This window comes from Camelus bactrianus, chromosome 12 (genome assembly GCF_048773025.1).
Source record: "Camelus bactrianus isolate YW-2024 breed Bactrian camel chromosome 12, ASM4877302v1, whole genome shotgun sequence".
Lineage (NCBI taxonomy): Eukaryota > Metazoa > Chordata > Mammalia > Artiodactyla > Camelidae > Camelus > Camelus bactrianus.
The window spans coordinates 57027253-57045977 of record NC_133550.1 but is presented as its reverse complement, the minus strand read 5'-3'; the positions used below and the strand labels follow the sequence as shown (position 1 = coordinate 57045977).

General features: G+C 33.9%; 1 protein-coding gene across 8 annotated transcripts in view; it reads left to right on the top strand.

Annotated features, from left to right (window-relative positions):
* The window catches only part of CNOT2 (CCR4-NOT transcription complex subunit 2), a 104841-nt gene that overhangs the window by 61152 nt on the left and 24964 nt on the right, over positions 1 to 18725 (top strand). For 7 of the 8 annotated variants that reach the window (XM_010958872.3, XM_074375422.1, XM_045519464.2 and 4 more), the window contains 2 exons: positions 258 to 380; positions 10470 to 10536. In XM_010958872.3, coding sequence (XP_010957174.1) covers positions 258 to 380; positions 10470 to 10536 — 190 coding nt within the window. Of the gene's footprint in view, positions 1 to 257; positions 381 to 10469; positions 10537 to 18725 lie in introns of those variants that run through there. The other variant, XM_045519465.2, reaches the window with a different exon arrangement.

Genomic DNA, 18725 nt, shown 5'->3' with positions numbered 1-18725 from the left:
GTGATATTTTTCTTTTAAAGTAATTGGAATCATTGCATAATACCAGCTTTAAGTTTCTCCTCTTACTTTCAGAGCTTGAAAGTGAACATTTAATACTGTATTATTACAGCTTTTTCACACATCCCACTAATCCTTAGTTGATCTGTTTCTTTATCTTAGCAAATGTGCCCTTCATTTTATGTTTTCCACATAGGAATAAGGTAAAGCTTGACATTTTCCAAAATACTATTCTTGACAAAAGTACTGTTTTTGTTTAGGTGACAAACAGCATGTTTGGTGCTTCAAGAAAGAAGTTTGTAGAGGGGGTCGACAGTGACTACCATGACGAAAACATGTACTACAGCCAGTCTTCTATGTTTCCGCATCGGTCAGAAAAAGATGTAAGTTAACCAGTTAAATTGTGTTCTCTCGTTATCGTATGTCTTTTTCTTATTCCTGAAGAACAGTGTATGAACTGCAGAGAACCATCCCTGGTTGAGTGACTACGTTTTAGGCACAGTGCTAGGCCCTGGGGATACAAAGATGATGAGCTGGGAGACAAAATGTCCTGTGATTCTCAAGTTGGGATATGGTGATACTGTGGTAGGAAGTACTCAGAAGACATGGGGAAACGTCGTATTACTTCTAGATTATCAATTGTTTATTGAACTTAAGTAACCTGTTTTTATATTAAAACAGCACATAAAGAGCAGAAAGCCGATTGCACAGATTTAACAATAAAACAGCAGGCTTCGATGAAACTTTTCCTTTGCTTTGTAATATTCTGGTTACAATCCTAGACCTCAGGTAGGAGGAGCGTCTCTCCTGTTAGCTTTAGGGATGCTACAATAGATAAATTTTAAAGAACTGTATTCAGAACATGGGAGATGATATAGAAGTATGTATTAAGTACTTTGGAAGGCTAGTAGTTCAGTAATCCCATTTGGAGTTAAAGGATTTAGGACGCAGCCAAGTCATAATTAGCAAATTGATAAAATATTTTAAAATAAACTCCATTGTTATTTTCAAATTCTGGTAAGCTACTTTAAATTATATACTATATAATATAGGCAAACCAGTTGCGTTCCTGTACTTTGTACCTGCCTAACTTTTTTCCCCTTTCAAACTTCTATCAACTTGCTATTCCTAATTTCTGTATCCGTATAACAATCTACTCTAGACATCGATGTAATGAGATTCTTACTGATGTTTTAAAACACTTACACAATTCTAAGATATGTAACAAATGCCCTCATTTTTCATTTAAGTTGATCATTAGCTAAATCATTTCCTGTGTCTTTTTAGAATTTCACAGATAGGCTTACTCAAGATTTAAGTTAGAATTTTGGTTTTATTTTGTTTTTCTGTTTTGATGTTATTCCCCTTTATTTTTATTTGAAAATTCTGTCATTTTGGCAACAGACTATCAAGTGCATTATTAGGACTCTTCAAATTTTTGTATGGTGGTTTTGTTTATAGTGTTCAGTTGAACGGCTCAGAGAATGTCATCTAGTTAGTTTTCTGTTATCTTACTGCACTTTTAGTTATTTCTTATCTGATGAAAATTATAATTGAATTATTTTTTTCATAATTTTCTATGTTTAAGTGTTGATCTTACAGCTAAATAATTTGAGGTATCTTTCTGTTAGCATCACCACAGAACTACTAATCTGCGTGTGTGTTACTCTTGTATATAGTGCAAGTTAAGTTTGATGGAAAAGTGGTAGTGTGGAATATTACTTACTGATGAAAAGCATTCATTCTGACTAGGAAGATATGAAGCTTTCAGACTGAAATTCTTGATAAAGTATGTGCAGAGAACGAGTGACAGAGATGTTTGTCTTCTAGAGGGCAGAAATAGTACATGTCAGTTTTTTAGTCAGAATTACTACACACACTCACATACGTGTGTTGGTTACCATTCCAGTTTAGTTGTCATAGAAATAACAGAATGATTTGCTTCATGAAACTTTTTTTTTTAAATTTAAGAAGGTTGTAAGACAGATTAAGAATTTGGGCTCTAAAACAGCACTCATATGGGTTTGGATCTTGGGTTTGCCTATTAGCAAGACCTCCTCCAAGCTTCAGTTTTCTCATCTGAAAATGGGAATAATAATATAGTAGCTACTTATAAATTTCTGCTGCTGTTGCTGAAACCTTTTTTCATTACCAAATAGTATATGGGTATTATACAAATTTTTTAAGATATGCGTGGAGAGGGTAGAGGAAAAATTACCTGTAATATTGCCAACTGGGAATAATTTACTGCTAAAATTTTGACTTTATGTTTCAGATATTTTTATTAAAAAGTGTATTACTATTTAAATCTCTGGGACATATTGACATTTTTCACTAGAAAATTTGTACCAATTTTTACTCTTATCAGCATTCTCTGTGCCCTTGGGAATACCAGCTATTATGTTTAAGTTTTTGCCAGTAGACAAAAGAAACTTACTGTTTTTATGGGCATTAAAACATTGCTAAATTTGCACACACACGTTGATGTGGCTTCCATGTAGTTGCCGGCCATTTGTATTTCTTCCTTTGTGTAATACCTGTTTTTGTGCCATTTTCTATTACTCTATTGAGACAGTAAGTCTTGTTTGTTAGTATTTTCCATATATTACAATTAATAACCTCTTGTCATTTGTTACAAATATTTTTCCAGTTTTTTACTCTGTTTTTTTTTAAATACAAATACCGTTTTTATTGAATTTGACTCATCTGTTTTGTTTGTTTGTTTGTTTTTTAGTGGTTTCTGGTTTTGAGATCATACCTAGGAAGGCTTTCCCCACCTGCTTTCTTCTAGCACTTTTGTACTTAATTCTTCACATATAACTTACGTCCATTAGAAGTGTATTTTGGTTTAAGCTGTGAATTTTATGGTGCCAGATTACCCTCCCTCTCCATGCCCCATCCCATGATGTTATCTGGTGTCCAGTTGTCCCAACACTTTTTATGGTTTAGATCACAGGTTAGAAGACTTCTCCATGAAAAATCAGATAGTAAATATTTAGGTTTTGTGGGTCAGGAGGATATTATGTAGGTACTTATATAACCATTTAAAATGGGAAAAACCATTCTTATTTTATGTACCTCTGCAAAACAGTGTGCTGAATTTGGCCTGTGGTCAGGAAATTGGCCTCCCCTGAGTTGGCCCATTTATTTATGGCTAATTAGAGTTCTCTCTTAATACATGCTAAATGTCTTGATGTGTTTGGCCTATTTCTAAACTCCTTTGTTCTGATTATCATACTGATTCTGTGGGAGAACTACAACACAGTTAAATTGCTGTAGCTTTATTGTTTTTACATCTTAGTCAGGTTGGGTCTTTCACATCTTTTACAAAAATGTTTTTGGCTATTGCACATTTATACTGATGTTTACCTTTCAGCAGAGTATGTCTCTTATTCTTGTTCTTCATGCCCTTTAATAAGTAGGGTTTTATGGTTGCCATTTTCATTACATTTTTCTGATTGATTTTTTTCTGGTATATAGGATAGTTTGTGTGTGTATATATTTATTTTATAACCAACTACTTTACAAATCTCTTTTATTCGTTTTTATTGATTGGGGATGTGGGCTCTACTTTGTGTTTATCTCTCAGTCACATGACTTACTAGCTATGTCCTTGTGCAGATTACTCAGTCTCTGAGTGTCTTAGTTGTCTCATCTATAAAATAAGAATAATAGTACATGACTCATGGATGGTGGTTGTAAGGACTGAATGAATAACTATATGCAAAACTTACAGAAGACCAAATAGTAAATGTTAAATGTTGCTACTAATATGAAAAATAATAATTTTCATTCCATTTGATTCTTTTGGGTTTTTTTAGGTAGCTGTGTATATCATCTGCAGATAATGATTATTTTGTGCTTCATAAGGCTTTTGAAGAGGAAAAACTGAAGCATAATAAATAAATGACTGGATAATTTTGTAGTTTTTTTCTCTCAGAGGACTGAGAAAATAATTTTGAATTGAAATTTATGATAAAGGAAAACTGACAAGCAGCTGAGTGAATCTTTAAGCCAGTTATCCCACAAAACCCAAAAAACAAACAAAACCCCCTCCAAAACCCAATCAATTGATTTACCCTAGCCATAGACCATAAAACATAATTGTTTTCTCCTCATATGCATGGTTGTAGAAGTATTTGGGAAACATTCTTTATAGGATTGTGTGCTAATTAAATTGCCAAGTATTTCTTTAGGACTACTACTTATTTTCCAAGGCCTTGTATTTCAAGAGATATCTGTACATGTATGTGTCTTTCTGTTGAATGCTGAATTTGCTGTTTTTCAAGTATAAAAGTAATTTTATAAATATTACAGACATGTCGCTTAAATGTTTTCACAAGATTAAGTAGATCATAGGCAGATGTGGGCTTGATTTCTCCCTTTTCTTTTCCCTTTTTTAAATCTTGGTGTTGGTACTTATTAGCCCTGTGGTTTTGGGCAAGTCACATGAGCTCTCCTATGCCTTGGTTTCCCTTCTGTATGTAGAGCTTAGATACTAATAGTACCTGAATCATATAATTGTGTGAATTTTGTTTATTTGTTATTAATTATTATTTTCTTTTTGGAGACCTTATAGAAAATGAAAAGCACTCATGTAAGACATAATAGACAACTCTTTGGAGGTAATATAATCTAGGCAGTTTAGAGTTTTCTTTAATAGTACGTTTGTATTTTAGTTGCTAACGTATTTTCTAATCTTTGTTGCACTCATTTGATGATTGTTAAGCATAATCATTTTAGAAGCACAAGCTTGTGGGAATTGCTTATCTTGTTCTAATATGTGCTGTGAAGACATGAGATAGAGCACCTATTCCTTACTTAAAAAAAAAAAAACAAAAAAAAAAACTCTTAAACCTAATTAGAGTAGGCTACTTCCTGGTTTTGACAAATGGTTCCCAGTTGGAGCTCATACCTCACTTTGGTACTTGTGTTAGCCTGCAGCAGTTATGGCAAGTAGGATTTTCCTCAGGCTAATGAATGATCAATATTTCATTAAAATCTAGTATAAAATAAGAATACATTCTGTCACCGTTATCATTGTCATCCTCAGGATTAGTATTTAACCTGACACTGGAGTCATGCTGGCTGACTCTTCGAAGCTCATTGAATTTATTTCTGTCTCAGGACCTTGGCACTTTGTTTTTTCAGATCTTCACATAGTTTTCTGTCTCACTGCATCCATTGTCTGCTAAAATCTCTTAACCTGAGAAGCCGTCTCTCTGAGCATTCTATGTATATGGTGTCACTACTACTACTATATATCCTTCTAAATTCTTCCTTGCATTTTAACAGTTGTAGCTCCTAACTCCACCTGAAGTACAGATTTATTAATTGTTTATTATCCTGTCTACTCCACTAGAACTTAAGTTTAACAAAGGCAAGGACCTTGGCTCTCTAGTTTACTACTGTGTTCTTAGAACCTATAATAACATGTAGGAGATAGTAGACACTCACTGAGTATTTGTTAGAGAAAGGGAGGGAAAAGAGTTGATATTGAAAATAACAAAATTAACATTATTTGCAGATGATATGATTATTTACCTAAAAACTCAAAAATAACCTTTAAAACTTGTACTAGAAAATTTGCATATATATAAATATGTCAGATTTTTATATGCAAATAACCTAATAGATTTAAATACAAATAAATCAGACCATGCCTTAAAGAAATTGAAATTAAATGTCAAATCATTTGAAGGGAATATTCATTAAAATCTCTTAAATTCATTGACATTCTCATAATCTTCAAACTAAGTATTTTAAAGATAAAAGGGAGTTAAAATGATATACTTAAAATATATAACAAATTTTGATACATCTACAAAAATAATTACAAAGTGTTTCATCCAGTAATAACAGTAATAAAAATTCATAGTCAGAAAATACCACTTTGTTCCTATCATACCAGCAAGGAGGGTTTTGTTTTTTGTTTTCTGGGTTTTTTTTAAGTGGAAGAGTAACCAGTGTCTGTGAGAGAACACTGAAGTAACTGCTGTGGAAGCGCAATAAAATTTGTAGAAAACAGTTTAGCAGTGCACATTAAGGGCCTTTAATATATGTTGCTGTTAATTCGTGCTTTGATTCTATCCTAAAACTCAGATGATGTAATATAAAGATGTTCATTGCCAGACTCTTCATAGCAAAGAATTTGAATTAGGAGTTAATCACTTTGACTGTTTCAGCATATATTATCCTGTTTAAAATGACTTTTTTTAAAACTTAAATGTTTTCATCAAAATTACTTACAGTACCTGGTAAACTCATAATTTGTTGTTGGTTTCTGATTTATAAGCTGCCAGGTCCTATGACTGACTTATTTTGGTTTTTTGCCTTCTTCCTTGTCCCTTTTCTTCTTTTGATCTTCTTAATGTATTATCTTTTTGTAGTCTTTCTTTTTGTGCCTGTTTGCTAGATTTCATTCTGACTTCAGTGATTTCTTATTTTTTTAATCATACTATTTTTAACTTTAAAATGTTCTTCAGATTCTGTCTAGATTTAAACTTTATTTCCCTTTGTTTCTTTTTCTGTTGGTAGATATGATATAGTCAAAGTCATATTCCTTTGTTGTTTTTGTCCTTATAAAAATAATAGAATGCTAAAAATTGTATTATCACCAAACCTTTAAGTATATTATACAATGAACTTTTAAGGAACACTTAAAAACTTACTTATTTTTAAATTGTTTTTGTGGTCAGGGAATTTTTATTTAATAAAACTTTGTTGCATTTTGAAGTAATTTGTTATGTAGAAAATTATTTCTTCACCAAACTGATTTTTAATGTTTCTTAATATAGATTTTGTAGTTGAAGGTACATTTATTAGAGGGAATAATTGTAAGAACTGATCCCTATTGGGAAGCATGAGGGAATAGAATAATTAACACTTCTGGCTGCTGTGGCTTGCTGGAGGGAGCCAGATTTGCCTATTATTAAGTTTTTAAAGACGCATTTTGTAAAACAAAATAATTTTAGACTTTGGTCATAAATTTCAGAAATGTATCTAGTAACAGTGGAAATAATTTACAAAATACAGTTTCTAATTTGTTGATTTCCTTGACATTCTATATATTAAAAGGATAAGGGAGCTCTTTGTTGAGTCACGGAAATGACTTGAATTACGTTACTATTTTTTCTAGTTGCTTCCTGGTATTTATTGTTATTTGACTGAATTATGTATTGCACACAGAAATGAGGAAGAATATCATTGTTATGATGGTTTTAGGTTGGGACACAGTAACCTTCTTACTGGTTTCAGCATTCTACTGATTGTGTGACATTTAATCTTTTCCTGCTGTTTTCCCCCTCTGAGAACACATGTTCTGCTCCTTATTTTACCTAGAATTCATGTTGATAAGCTTCTTTACTTTCTTAGGCAAAAATGAATATCAAATTAGGGTACTATTCAAGAAATTACCCAAAGGCTGCCCCTTTGACTCTGTTAGTGAGAGTCTGCATCGGGAGGAAGGTTAGGTTGCTAGCAGCTGCTACGACCCTTTATTGAGCACTGAATGTGTGCAAGTCTTACCTCATTTCATCTTCACTTCAGCCCTGTGAGGTAGGTGGTGCTACTTCCATCTTACAGGAAAGAAGCAGGCTTGGCTCTCCCGTAGGTAAGTGGCAGAATTAAGAGTTCAAACCCAGATTTTTTTCTCACTCCAAAGTGGGGCTCTTTGCACTTAGCTACGTTCCCTAATCCAATATGGCTCTTGATTTAAAGTTCCAAATTTTTCAAAGAAATTTAACTTCATATAGTTAAGTTTCAGCATTTGAAAAAATATGTAACTCTTCTGTGGTCTGTTAACTGTAGCTATTGCTGTGCCAGGGTACACTTCCTGTACCTTTTCTTCGCCCTCATTGGTAGCATTTCTACCCCATATTCCTTCCTTGTGTGTTACATCCAATTTTAAATCCATTTTTAGCAGTGATATATTTTATGAAGCATGCTTTCAGAGTTTAAAAATTCATACCATTAGGGACTATTTGCATTTTTGATACATTTTGAGGCAGTCATTTTAACATCCGTTTGTATAGCTTTTCAATGCTTATTTTACTTGGATGGTTTGTAGGTTATAAACTGTTAAATTTAACAAACTACTTTCATATTCCTGTAAGGCAGTGTTTGCTAACCTTCTTCATGTACTTACACATAAAAAATGATGCTGTTTAATATGTCACACTGGTCAAGGGGTTACCCTGCTGCTCTTTGTCTCAAGTGTTTGGCACCGGGAGCCAAGCCCCCTTTGCCCTCATGCTGTGTCTCCTCTCCTGAATCTCCCGGTGCTGAGAGGGGTGATGTGTTGGCACACCTATAACTCACTTGTAAATGTATAACTTTTGTGAGAAAGTGGGCTAAAATGTCTGTTCTTTTGAGTTTATGTATTCAATAAACAAATACACTTCTGGGGAAAGTAAAATTTTTAGTGGTTCATTCAGAATATTCATATTATGGACCGTTCTAAAGCGTAAATCCACGTTGGCCAACAGCTTATATTTGAAGCCTTTGCAAACTATATTCTTTTACTTTCTTTTGTAGCTGATAATGATAACAGAAAATATAGTTGTTAAGGCATTTTGTAGAAAGATTTTACCTTCTGTCACCAACTAAAAGCATCATTATATGTTATACATTTTCTTTGATCTTTTTCCTGCAATTTGGAAATGAACCTTTAATGTGCTTGAAATTAAAATGTTTATGGTTATGTGGCGATAGTAACCACCATTGTACCTAACAGAAGAACATGATCAGGCATAAAGTGCGTGTTCTTTGAGTTTAACTGTTTACATTGTATACCCTCTCGATTTCCCAAGGAATATTTATAAGATTTGTTGCTTTTTTTTTAAAGAAAAGTTGTTACTATATTTAAATATTGTTGTTTTTAGAGTAGTGTGTAATTCAGCCCTACCTCCACTGGAAACCACGGTGGCCTCGGAGAGTTCCCTGTCTAGTGATTCTTCACGCATCTCCTTTCCCCTGTACCTCAGCCATTTCAGCAGACATCAGACACTGTTGCTTTTACCACAAGAATACCTCTCCTTCGTGGTTTCACTTCTGCTGTTCTAGCTTACCATTCCCATCCATTTTTGCTATTGGAATTATCTTCCCAAAGCACAATTTGATCATGTCACTTCCTGACATAAATTTTTTCTCTTTATTGCCATAGTTAGTAGCCATCTTTGTATAAAATTTAAGAAAACCTTTTACATCTGGCTCCCATCATAATCTTCTATTTCCCATTCTTGTGTACCCCAGTGTACAGAGAGTGGGCCTTATCTCCTTTCCCTAATTACTCTATTGTCCAGACACTAACGTTTCTTATTTTGTTTGTATTCTAATCATGTCACTAACTTTTATCACACTCACACTCCTGGAGGAGCCCTCATCTGCACCCACATCAGATGTTAACACTCTACAAAGTATTCCTGTTACCTCACCCTTGTTTACAGTTATTTCTCTGGTGCTACTTTATACTTTGTCTGGAGCACTTAGAACACTGTACCTTGGAATATAATTAGTTGTATAATTCATTCTGTTCTTACACTAGATTATAACCCTCTTGATAACTTGGCTCATGTCTTATTTAATTAAGGTGTTTTGGTGGTTGCTTAATAGAAGGCAGGGAATACACAAACATACACTTAAACATACACATTTTCATTTACTCAGTTTAAATATCTAGTTTTGTGTATAGTACTGCCACATGCAGTGCTAGTCTCTGTGAGAAAATAAAAAATGAATATATCATGTTCCATGAATATAAATACCCTGAAAGAACTTGTTCTAAAGGAAAAAAAGATGATGCAATAAATTGAAAGGCATTGTACACAAGTGCTGTGAATGTACATACAGTGTACATGCAATGTACGTTGTGTACCATGTCTTACATGTTTGTAAGTATTTGTGGCTTATCCTTTGGTATTGTACCGTCTGTTTATTATATGGTCATGTGTACGTTTGTTAGATTTTTCTACCTATTTGATACACATTTCTATATAAAAATCAGGAACTATTATAAAATATAAAATTCTATTTAGACAATTTTATTTTTAACTTCAATAAACTGAATTTAGAATTTAGCTTAATATATTATTTAAGAATCAAGAAACTTCACTTATAAATTTATAGAAAGACTGACTTTTTGAGGTATTGTGTTCATGTATTTGTTAGCCAAGTTTGTTTTTAAGTGAAGACATGATGCTGTTGTAGTTTCATTTAGAGTAAATTGAAGAAAAAAAAAACTTTGTAGTAATCGGAATTAATTTTATTTGCACAGTTTGATATCGCCCAATTGTGATATGCTCTTAATAAGTAACATGGATTTTATTATGCAGTGTTTGTTTTATATTTTTCTGAAGATTGAGAACTGTGGATTTGACTCTCACGTATTATGATGTGTTCTACAGATTTGTAAAGTGTAAATGCAATGCTCTGTGTACTTTCTTTATGCTCTAATATAATTAATTTGTTTCTAGATGCTGGCATCACCATCTACATCAGGTCAGCTGTCTCAGTTTGGGGCAAGTTTATACGGGCAACAAAGTAAGAATTTTGTATTTATTTTGGAATACTTTATTTAAAGGAAAAAAAAAAACTACCAAATAAAGAACAACCAATGCTGCCCTCGTGGGTTTATTCTAAGGCTTAAAAGGAAGGATACTTAATTTTCAGTTCTCCTTATTTCACTTACATAGCAAAACCTCATTGTATCAGACATTTCTAATTCAAAATTATTTGGGTGTAGGGTAGATTGAAGTTTATTTTTGCATCTTTTGTATCAGTATGTTCCTTTGCAGTATTTTTGAAGAAGATTTGCTAAACAAATTAAAAAGTTGACATCCTCTGTGTTTCAGTTAGGGGAAGTTAAAGGTTTTTTGTTTGGTCAGTTAAGTAGGTTGTTTTGTTTGTTTGTGTTTTTTGGCCTTTTATTATTGTAAGCCCATTACCTAGCAGTTTGTGAACTGTTCCCTTTGTTTAGCAAATACTTCTTCTTTTACTATAGCTCAGTCTGGGTATAGAGTCTATGTTTTTGACTCACAGTTCAATGCTTTTTCCATATATAAGGTTTTATTTCTTTTTATATATTGTCATACTTTTATAGCGCTTAGCACAGTGCCTGGCGCATAGTAAGCGCTCAATAAATGTTATCTATTATTATGACATAAAATTTTTATAAAACTAAATGATAAAATCTTCCCATTTTTCAAATTAATTTTCCAAGCTGTTATATATCAATAAAATTTTGTCATCTCTGTTAATGTCAGAGACTGCTGATCTCATCTCTGTGGTGGAAGGGGAGTGTTAAAAGGGGTATAAGTTCCCATCAGAGATTACAGAATAAGAAGGTACCTGAAGGAAACAATCTGATGACCAAGTAATTTAACCAGCTTCAAATAAAAATCGGTTATTTGATTCGGAACTCTTTCCCAGCATAACAAAAAGCAAGGTTTTGATAGGTATCAGAATAGTTTGTCATACCACTTTACCCTTCAATTTTATTTTGAAGTTTAGTAGGGGGAGAAAACTTATTTTATTAGACAAATATAGTTACCATCTGTTTTTTTCCTCACCATCTTTGTGATCTTCCTCTTTTGCTATGAAACACAGTTTTGTTACTGTAGATTTAGTAAATAAAATTAATTGCTTATAGATATTAGCAATTTTCCTCTAGTTAAGTAGACATTTTTAAAGCTTTTTATTACATAAAAAAATGCATTGCTTATTCATCCACAAATACTTATCCTACTTATTGAGGGAGTTTTATTAGCTAAAGATTTGTTTTGTTTGGACTGTTTTAGTTTAAAACCTATTGTTTTCACCTTTCTTGTAACCTTTACTTTGGAAATACCTAGTTATTTTAAAGCTGTCCTTTACTTCTGTAGAGTAACTGCCAAGAACTTAACTTTGTTTTCTTTTTAAAGCCCATTATAGCAGAAAGTGAATGGAATGGAGAAAAATTATATTTGAGAAGCCAGTGTTATTTAATGAAGGAGAATGGAATTATCTCACAATATAATCAGCTATATGGACTTTAAAAAACTGATCGAATTTTTTTAACCTACAAATGTAAAATTATAATTGGGCTAAGATACAGAATGGGTTAGATTTGAAATAGGAGTTATTTTGTTGGTATGGTAGACATTTATTGACTTTTTAATTTGTGTAAATGATTGTGCTAATGGTTAAGGATATACAGAGATTAATAAATGAGCAAAGTTATTTCCATTAGAAATAGTATTTTAAGGTACTTATTAGTTTAAAAAGAAGTCATATATGACATATGTTTCCTGTTGGAGTTTATTATATTAAATGGCTGTATTACTGTAGCATTGGTGAACCAGTATTTTTAATGCATGGCTCACTCTTTTAACTGACATTGTAAGTGTTAGCTTACAGAAAAAGGAACCTTAGATCAACTGGAACTGAAATATCTCAAGTCAGAGTACAGTTATTCCTTTCCAGGGTACAGATCTAGAAGCCACAGCTAGTGGCGGAGGGGTGACAGTGAGGGGGTAGGGGCAGAGTCTGAATTTCTAGTCCCTGTTAGGATAGACCCGACGGGGCCAAGTAGGTCTTTTAGTTGCTGAGTAGTTTGAACACACACCTTGGGCCAGAGAGAACACTGGCTGCCATGTGGGACTTGAGGCTCAGGGTTTCAGTAGTAGAAGTAAGTAGAAAGATAAAACTTGAGGGGCTGACCTTAATAAAGGGTGGGGAGATAGAAGGAATAAGTAGATGGGTATAGATTAATGATGTTATTCTTGTGGCAACTAGTCGTAATTGTGCATTGGGCTTGATGTAACTAAAAGTTCTTTTGCCTCCGAAGTGTATTGAATACCACCATGAACTCTGCATTCAGATTGGCAAAGTTCGGTAGAAATTTGAGCCATTAAGATGAAAATATGCTATTGTTTTGTGTTCTTGGTGATTAGAGAGAAAATGCTGGACTAGGGGCTTGTGTGATCATGGGTTCTAATATCGTAAAGTTGTATCCAGATATGTAAGTAACTTTTCATCCAAGGGTTTATGTGACTCCTGTGCTTCAAGTGAGAACTGTAGAAGCCAGTGAATGGAATCTTGCATTCAAGTTGCTTGGTGTTCTCTACTTGTCTTCTTTGAATGTGTGTGTGAGATTTTAGGTATATCATCTAGGTTTAAAGACCCCTGGGCTCCTTGAACCTGTGTCCTAGATTGGAATGAACAGGGAACCAGGAATTAATTCCCCTGGGTATTTAATGCGTTGAAATTAAGTGGTAGTATAGTTGTTGTTGACTTTTTCTTACCAACAGGATTTAGGGCCCTGGGTTATTTGTGAAAAAGGAAACTACTGTTTTACTGAGTGCTTCTTATATGCCTATTACCAAGGGCCATAGGTTCACTAGCTGCCTAGATGAATCCATTATACACATTTGTATCTGAATTCTCAGAGGACCCAGACATTTAGCTAGGAAAGGAAATAAACTTTTCTGGAATCTGGATTCCTGGCTTGAGAGCAGTGGCATAGTCTTACGCTTTCAACATCTTTTTGGCCTCCTATTTGAAGAATACCTAAATGAAGGCTACTTGTTTTGCGGAAGATCAGAAGACAGTTGGAGTGGTTCAGAAGTAATGCTGTTGACAGTATAGTTAGACATGTGACACATTTTGGTGACTTTCAGCGAGTAGTAGGATCGTTTGACAAATACTTGAATGAATACTGAATGCCCTGGGAGTTCTTGCTCTCTAGAAGCACACGTTATATAGTTGGAGAGATCAAGACATATCTGTATGCAAAATATTAAATAACAGGTTAAATGTTGAATGGTATGGACAGGCTTGTTGATGGGAGATAAAAGCACAGGGAGCTACAGTGGTATGGGGAAGCTTCAAAAAGGAGGTAGGAATTGAGTTTAGCAGATAGTTACTGAGTGCCTGCCATATACATTGCATCATGCTGGATACGGCAGATGTGTGGTAGAAGAGCTCATTGTCTCTCATGCCATCTCTGTACAGTGCACATACTCCTGTAGTGTTACTGTATTTATTACATGTCTTCATTGTACTCTGTACATGGCAGGCACTCAGTAAATATTTGTTGAATGCATGGTAAGAAAGGTTACAATCCTTATATATAATCAAGTAGGATAAATACACAGATTATTTTACTACAAAGTAGAGGAAGAAGTACAGCGTTTTCTGGATATTTCAGATGCGGGAGTAATAATGTACCTAGAAGAATGGTCAGGATAGGATTTATAAATGAGGTCGTGTTTGACATTGGTCTTGAAGAGACTCTGGGTAAGGTGGTTTCAGTAGTGGGAATGACATCTACAGTGTGGGATAGATTTGGGAGCGATCTAGTTTATCAAAGCAAAGGAAACCTCTTAGGCTATAAACATTGGCTTTGGCCAAGAGGAACAAATCTTCACAAGTTTGTGGGATATCTCTCAAGGTCTTTGCTACTTTCCAAGTTCAAGAACACAGCTGTAGCATACAGTTTTCCCCAGAAAACAACTATTTACAAGTGAATACCATTACTTCATTACTATTTTGTTTTATCTTCACTTTTAGGACCACCTGTTGACTTTCTTTTCCTAGGCAAGTTTCACCATCCTCATCCCCATAAAGTTACTAGTTATTCACTATTTACTGTGTGTCAGGTGCTATTTTAAATACTTTATATGAATATGAACTCATTTAATCTTCACAATAACCCCATAAAGGTTAAGGGACTTGCCCAAGATAGTAAGTAGTAGAGCCAGGATTGTATTACTTTGTAAGTTTAACTATGTGAATGAACGTGAGTTGAGAACAGCAGTTTCTTTGAAACTTTGATGCTGCGTATTACTTACTGAATGTCATGGCCCTAGGGGGCCATTTGCACATAATAGAAACTACAAATGTTAAATCCTCTGATTCCTAGAGCCTGCTGACTAAAGCATTATGATAGGATTTATTCACTATTGTATTATATATTGAATACCTACCATGAGTGAAGACTTACTCCAGGATTGAAGAGTATGGCAAACAACAAAGTTCCTGCTTTCATGGAACTTATGTTTTAATGAAGGAAGACAGAATAAGCATGCAGACATTTAGCAAATAAATAATGTAATTCTGGTAATAAGAACTATAAAAATTGTCAGATTAATGGATGAGTGGGTGGGATTTAATAGTTTTGGAGCAGGCAGAGAGACTGTCTCTGAGGAGGTAGTATTTGAATGGAAACCAGAATGTTGGGAAGTACAAGTTCTTGAAAATATCTAGGGGAGAGCTCTTCAGGTACAGATGATAGCAATTGCAAACATCGTTACTCATGAGAATAAAGGAATGCACTTAATGTGTTAAGGGACAAATGAGAAGGCCAGATAATGTAGTAGCAAGTGTCAGATTGTGGAGTCCTGTGAAGATTTGGAAAAGAATTTGGATTTATTCTAAGTTTAATGGGAAGGATTTTAAAATACAGTTTCATTGTTAAAAGATCACTTTGCTATGTAGAAAATGGACTGGGTGGGGAAGGGGACAAGTGACAAGAAAGAAAGACAAGACTCCTGGACTACTGCAGTGGTCCAGGCAAGAAAACAGGATCACTTGGACTAGTGGTGGAAGTATTGAGAAGTGGTTAGATTTGGGGTATTTTAGACATACAGCTGATATGATCTGGGGATGTGGGATATGACAGAAAGAAAGGAATCAAGGATGATCTCTAAGGTTTGAGACCTGCATAACTTTGTGAAAGGGTGCCACTAATCTATCATGCAAACTTAGGTTGAGGAGAAGGATTACAAAGTATACGTAGGAGATTCACACAGCTATTCGACAGGTAGAGTGCCAGCTGCTGTAAAGATGCAGCCAGATGTTCCAAACTCTCAACTGGTTCTAACATAGCAGCAGCTTCTCATAGTTGAGGATGTTGAAGCCACATTCATCATCATCCTTAGTTCCCAGAAGCAAGCCCACTCCTCCTCCAGGCATATCACTTGTTCTCCTTTTCATACATCTTGCTTTTTTCTCAGACTGAACTGTTGTGGCATTTTTTACCCACCTGACTTCTCATCACCACCACCAAATGTCTGGCTAGATCTCTTTCATTATTCAGTTCATATACAGTATCCTCCAGGAAACATTTTCTGATCCCAAATTCTTTCTCCTTTCATGTTTGAGTTAATAATCCCTCCCACATACACCCAAATATGCTATACATAAACTATGAAAACACCTTGATCTTAGCAGTTCGGTTTTAGTTTTGTTTTTGTTTCTGTTTTTTGGTTTTTGTTTTAATTAATAGTCTTGTGTATCTCTGTAGAACAAGAGGAGGAAAGTATTCTAGGTGGGGAGAAGGATATGATTAAAGATGCAGGGGCAGATACTGGGAAAGGGTCTGGGGAAAGAATAAAGAAAATTGTAAGTCAAATATGTGATATGTAAAAAGAGTTTGTGTTGGGGTGAGTAAAATATTAAGATTGACTAGAAGAGTTATATGTCAGTTACATCTCAATAAAATGGGAAAGATAAAGATTAGAAGAATCTTTTGCATTCTAACAGATCATATGAAAGACTAAAACTGTGATTGGATTTAACCACAGATCAATGGTTCTCAACCCTGGCTACCCGACTAGAAACACCTGAAGAGTTTGAAAAATCCCATTGCCCATGAGTTGTCCAGACCCAGACTAAGTCACAATTTCTGGGCATGGGACCCAGATATTAAAGTATCCCAGGTAATGCAAAAGTCAGCAACTAGGGTAAGAGGTGGAAAGTGTGACTGATTGAAGAAAGGGATTGAAATGAGTCAAGAAATTTGATCCTTGTTTTTATTCTTCATTATTTGTGATCTTGGGCAAGTCATTTAATGCCTGATGTTAGTTCATCTATAATTAAGTTGGATGATCTTCATCTGTAACTTAGTTGGATGATCTCTGGAGACTTTTCTATCTCTAAAATCCTTTGTTTTTAATGAAGGAAATTGCATAATGAAATAGTGTTACAGTAAAGATTAACCAGCTAAGTGCAGGACAGGTTGGAGGTAAGAAGACATGAGGACAGGTTGGAGGTTAGAAGATGGTTGCCCTTTAAGTGTGGGCAGGACAGTGAGTTTAGGAAAAGCTATTTGGTTTGGGAATGGAAAAGGGGATACTTGAAGCTTTCTTACAACAATTAGGAATTTTCTCCCTTCTCCTTAAAGATTTCAGGAGACTTAATTTAAGTATGAGTATTCAAGAATTTGGTTGCTGTTTTTTTCTTTTTTTCTTATAACTTCTATTATTAATACTGTTTATCTTTATCAAAAGATTGAATAAAGGAAGGCATATCATGCTATAAGTCTTTAAGGGATGTGCTGTTAATCATTTTGTGCAATGGAAATAATTCATGGAAACATTTCTTAGGTCATTTTTTTTGGATTTCTGAAAAATGATCAATAAAGAATTCATTCTTTGTTCAGCACCCTGCCAAATAAGAAATAGGAATCTACTTAGGATGTGTTCATGTATTCCTTCTAATATTGCATTATCCTTTACTATCATTTTGTCCAATTGAAAGAAAAATTTGCTTCAGAGCTATAACCTTTTTAACTGCTTTTAAACTGCTTTTTGTTCATTTTTTAATCCTTGTCTGTAAAAAGTGGATAAATACCTTCTCTAAAATATTTTATAAGGAGATGAAGTATGATAGTGCTTGACATATAGTTCTTAAGTGCTTGATAAATGTTAATTCTTCTGCCCTTCCAATATACAAGTTCATGCATTCATATTTATATTTTTTACTTGTTATTTCATGCCAGATTTTTTTTAAATGAGCTGGCTTTTTATTCCCCCTTTTTTTCTGTTCAGCTTAACGTGTTTTCTTTTTGACATAGTATTTTAGAGGTGATTTTCTGTGGTATTTCTAATTATACTAGTAAAAGTAAGTTTTTCCCTCCCTTGACCCTACCTAGTTGTAATAATTTGATTCAAGCAACTCTGATTTAACGACTTACTGTACTTTCTTTCCTAAATCTTTTTCTGTTCCTGTTCAAAGGTATTATGTCTACACATTCTAAAGGAATTCAGTTTTTAAACTGAATTTGAAATAACTTGATTTTTAAGTATTCAGGGGGTTGATGATCCAATTTGAAATTGATGCATTCTTCTCTCCTTTTGATTTTTTTCATATCCACCTAGTTCAACAAAATTCAACTCAGACCTCTAGAATTTATTAGCTGTTTTTATGAAATCAAAAGTATTAAAGGAAAAATAGAAGTAAATGTGAACCCTTGAGTTCTTTGTTTCATACTGTCTTTCTCTACTCTTCACTATATAAATTAATTCAAGTGTGCCAATCCCTAATCGACTAAATAAACTACCTTACGCATTCTTGTTTCCTTCTCCAAAAATTTTTTGCTAATGTTCAGATAATCTCCAATCTCAAATATTTCTGAAGTTATAAATTTTTCATTATACATCACAGAATAATAGATATATGAAGGGTTGGAGTAAACAAATCCCATGAGTCTTTAGAAGGGCTTATTGATTATTAGAAAAGAGCTGAAATGTACTAGGTTTTTGGAACATGTATGTTTATTTATAATGATGAGAGTGTAGAGAGAGTGGGATAGGAAGGAAACGTAAATCTGGAGAAGAAAACTTGACAGGTATAGAGAAGAGAAGAAAGAAAATGGAGGGAAGAGAAGAAATGTTGGTTTAGAAGTTCAAAGAGAAGTAAACATTCAGAAAAAGAAAGCAAGAGAAAGAATAGATAAAAGGTATTACAGC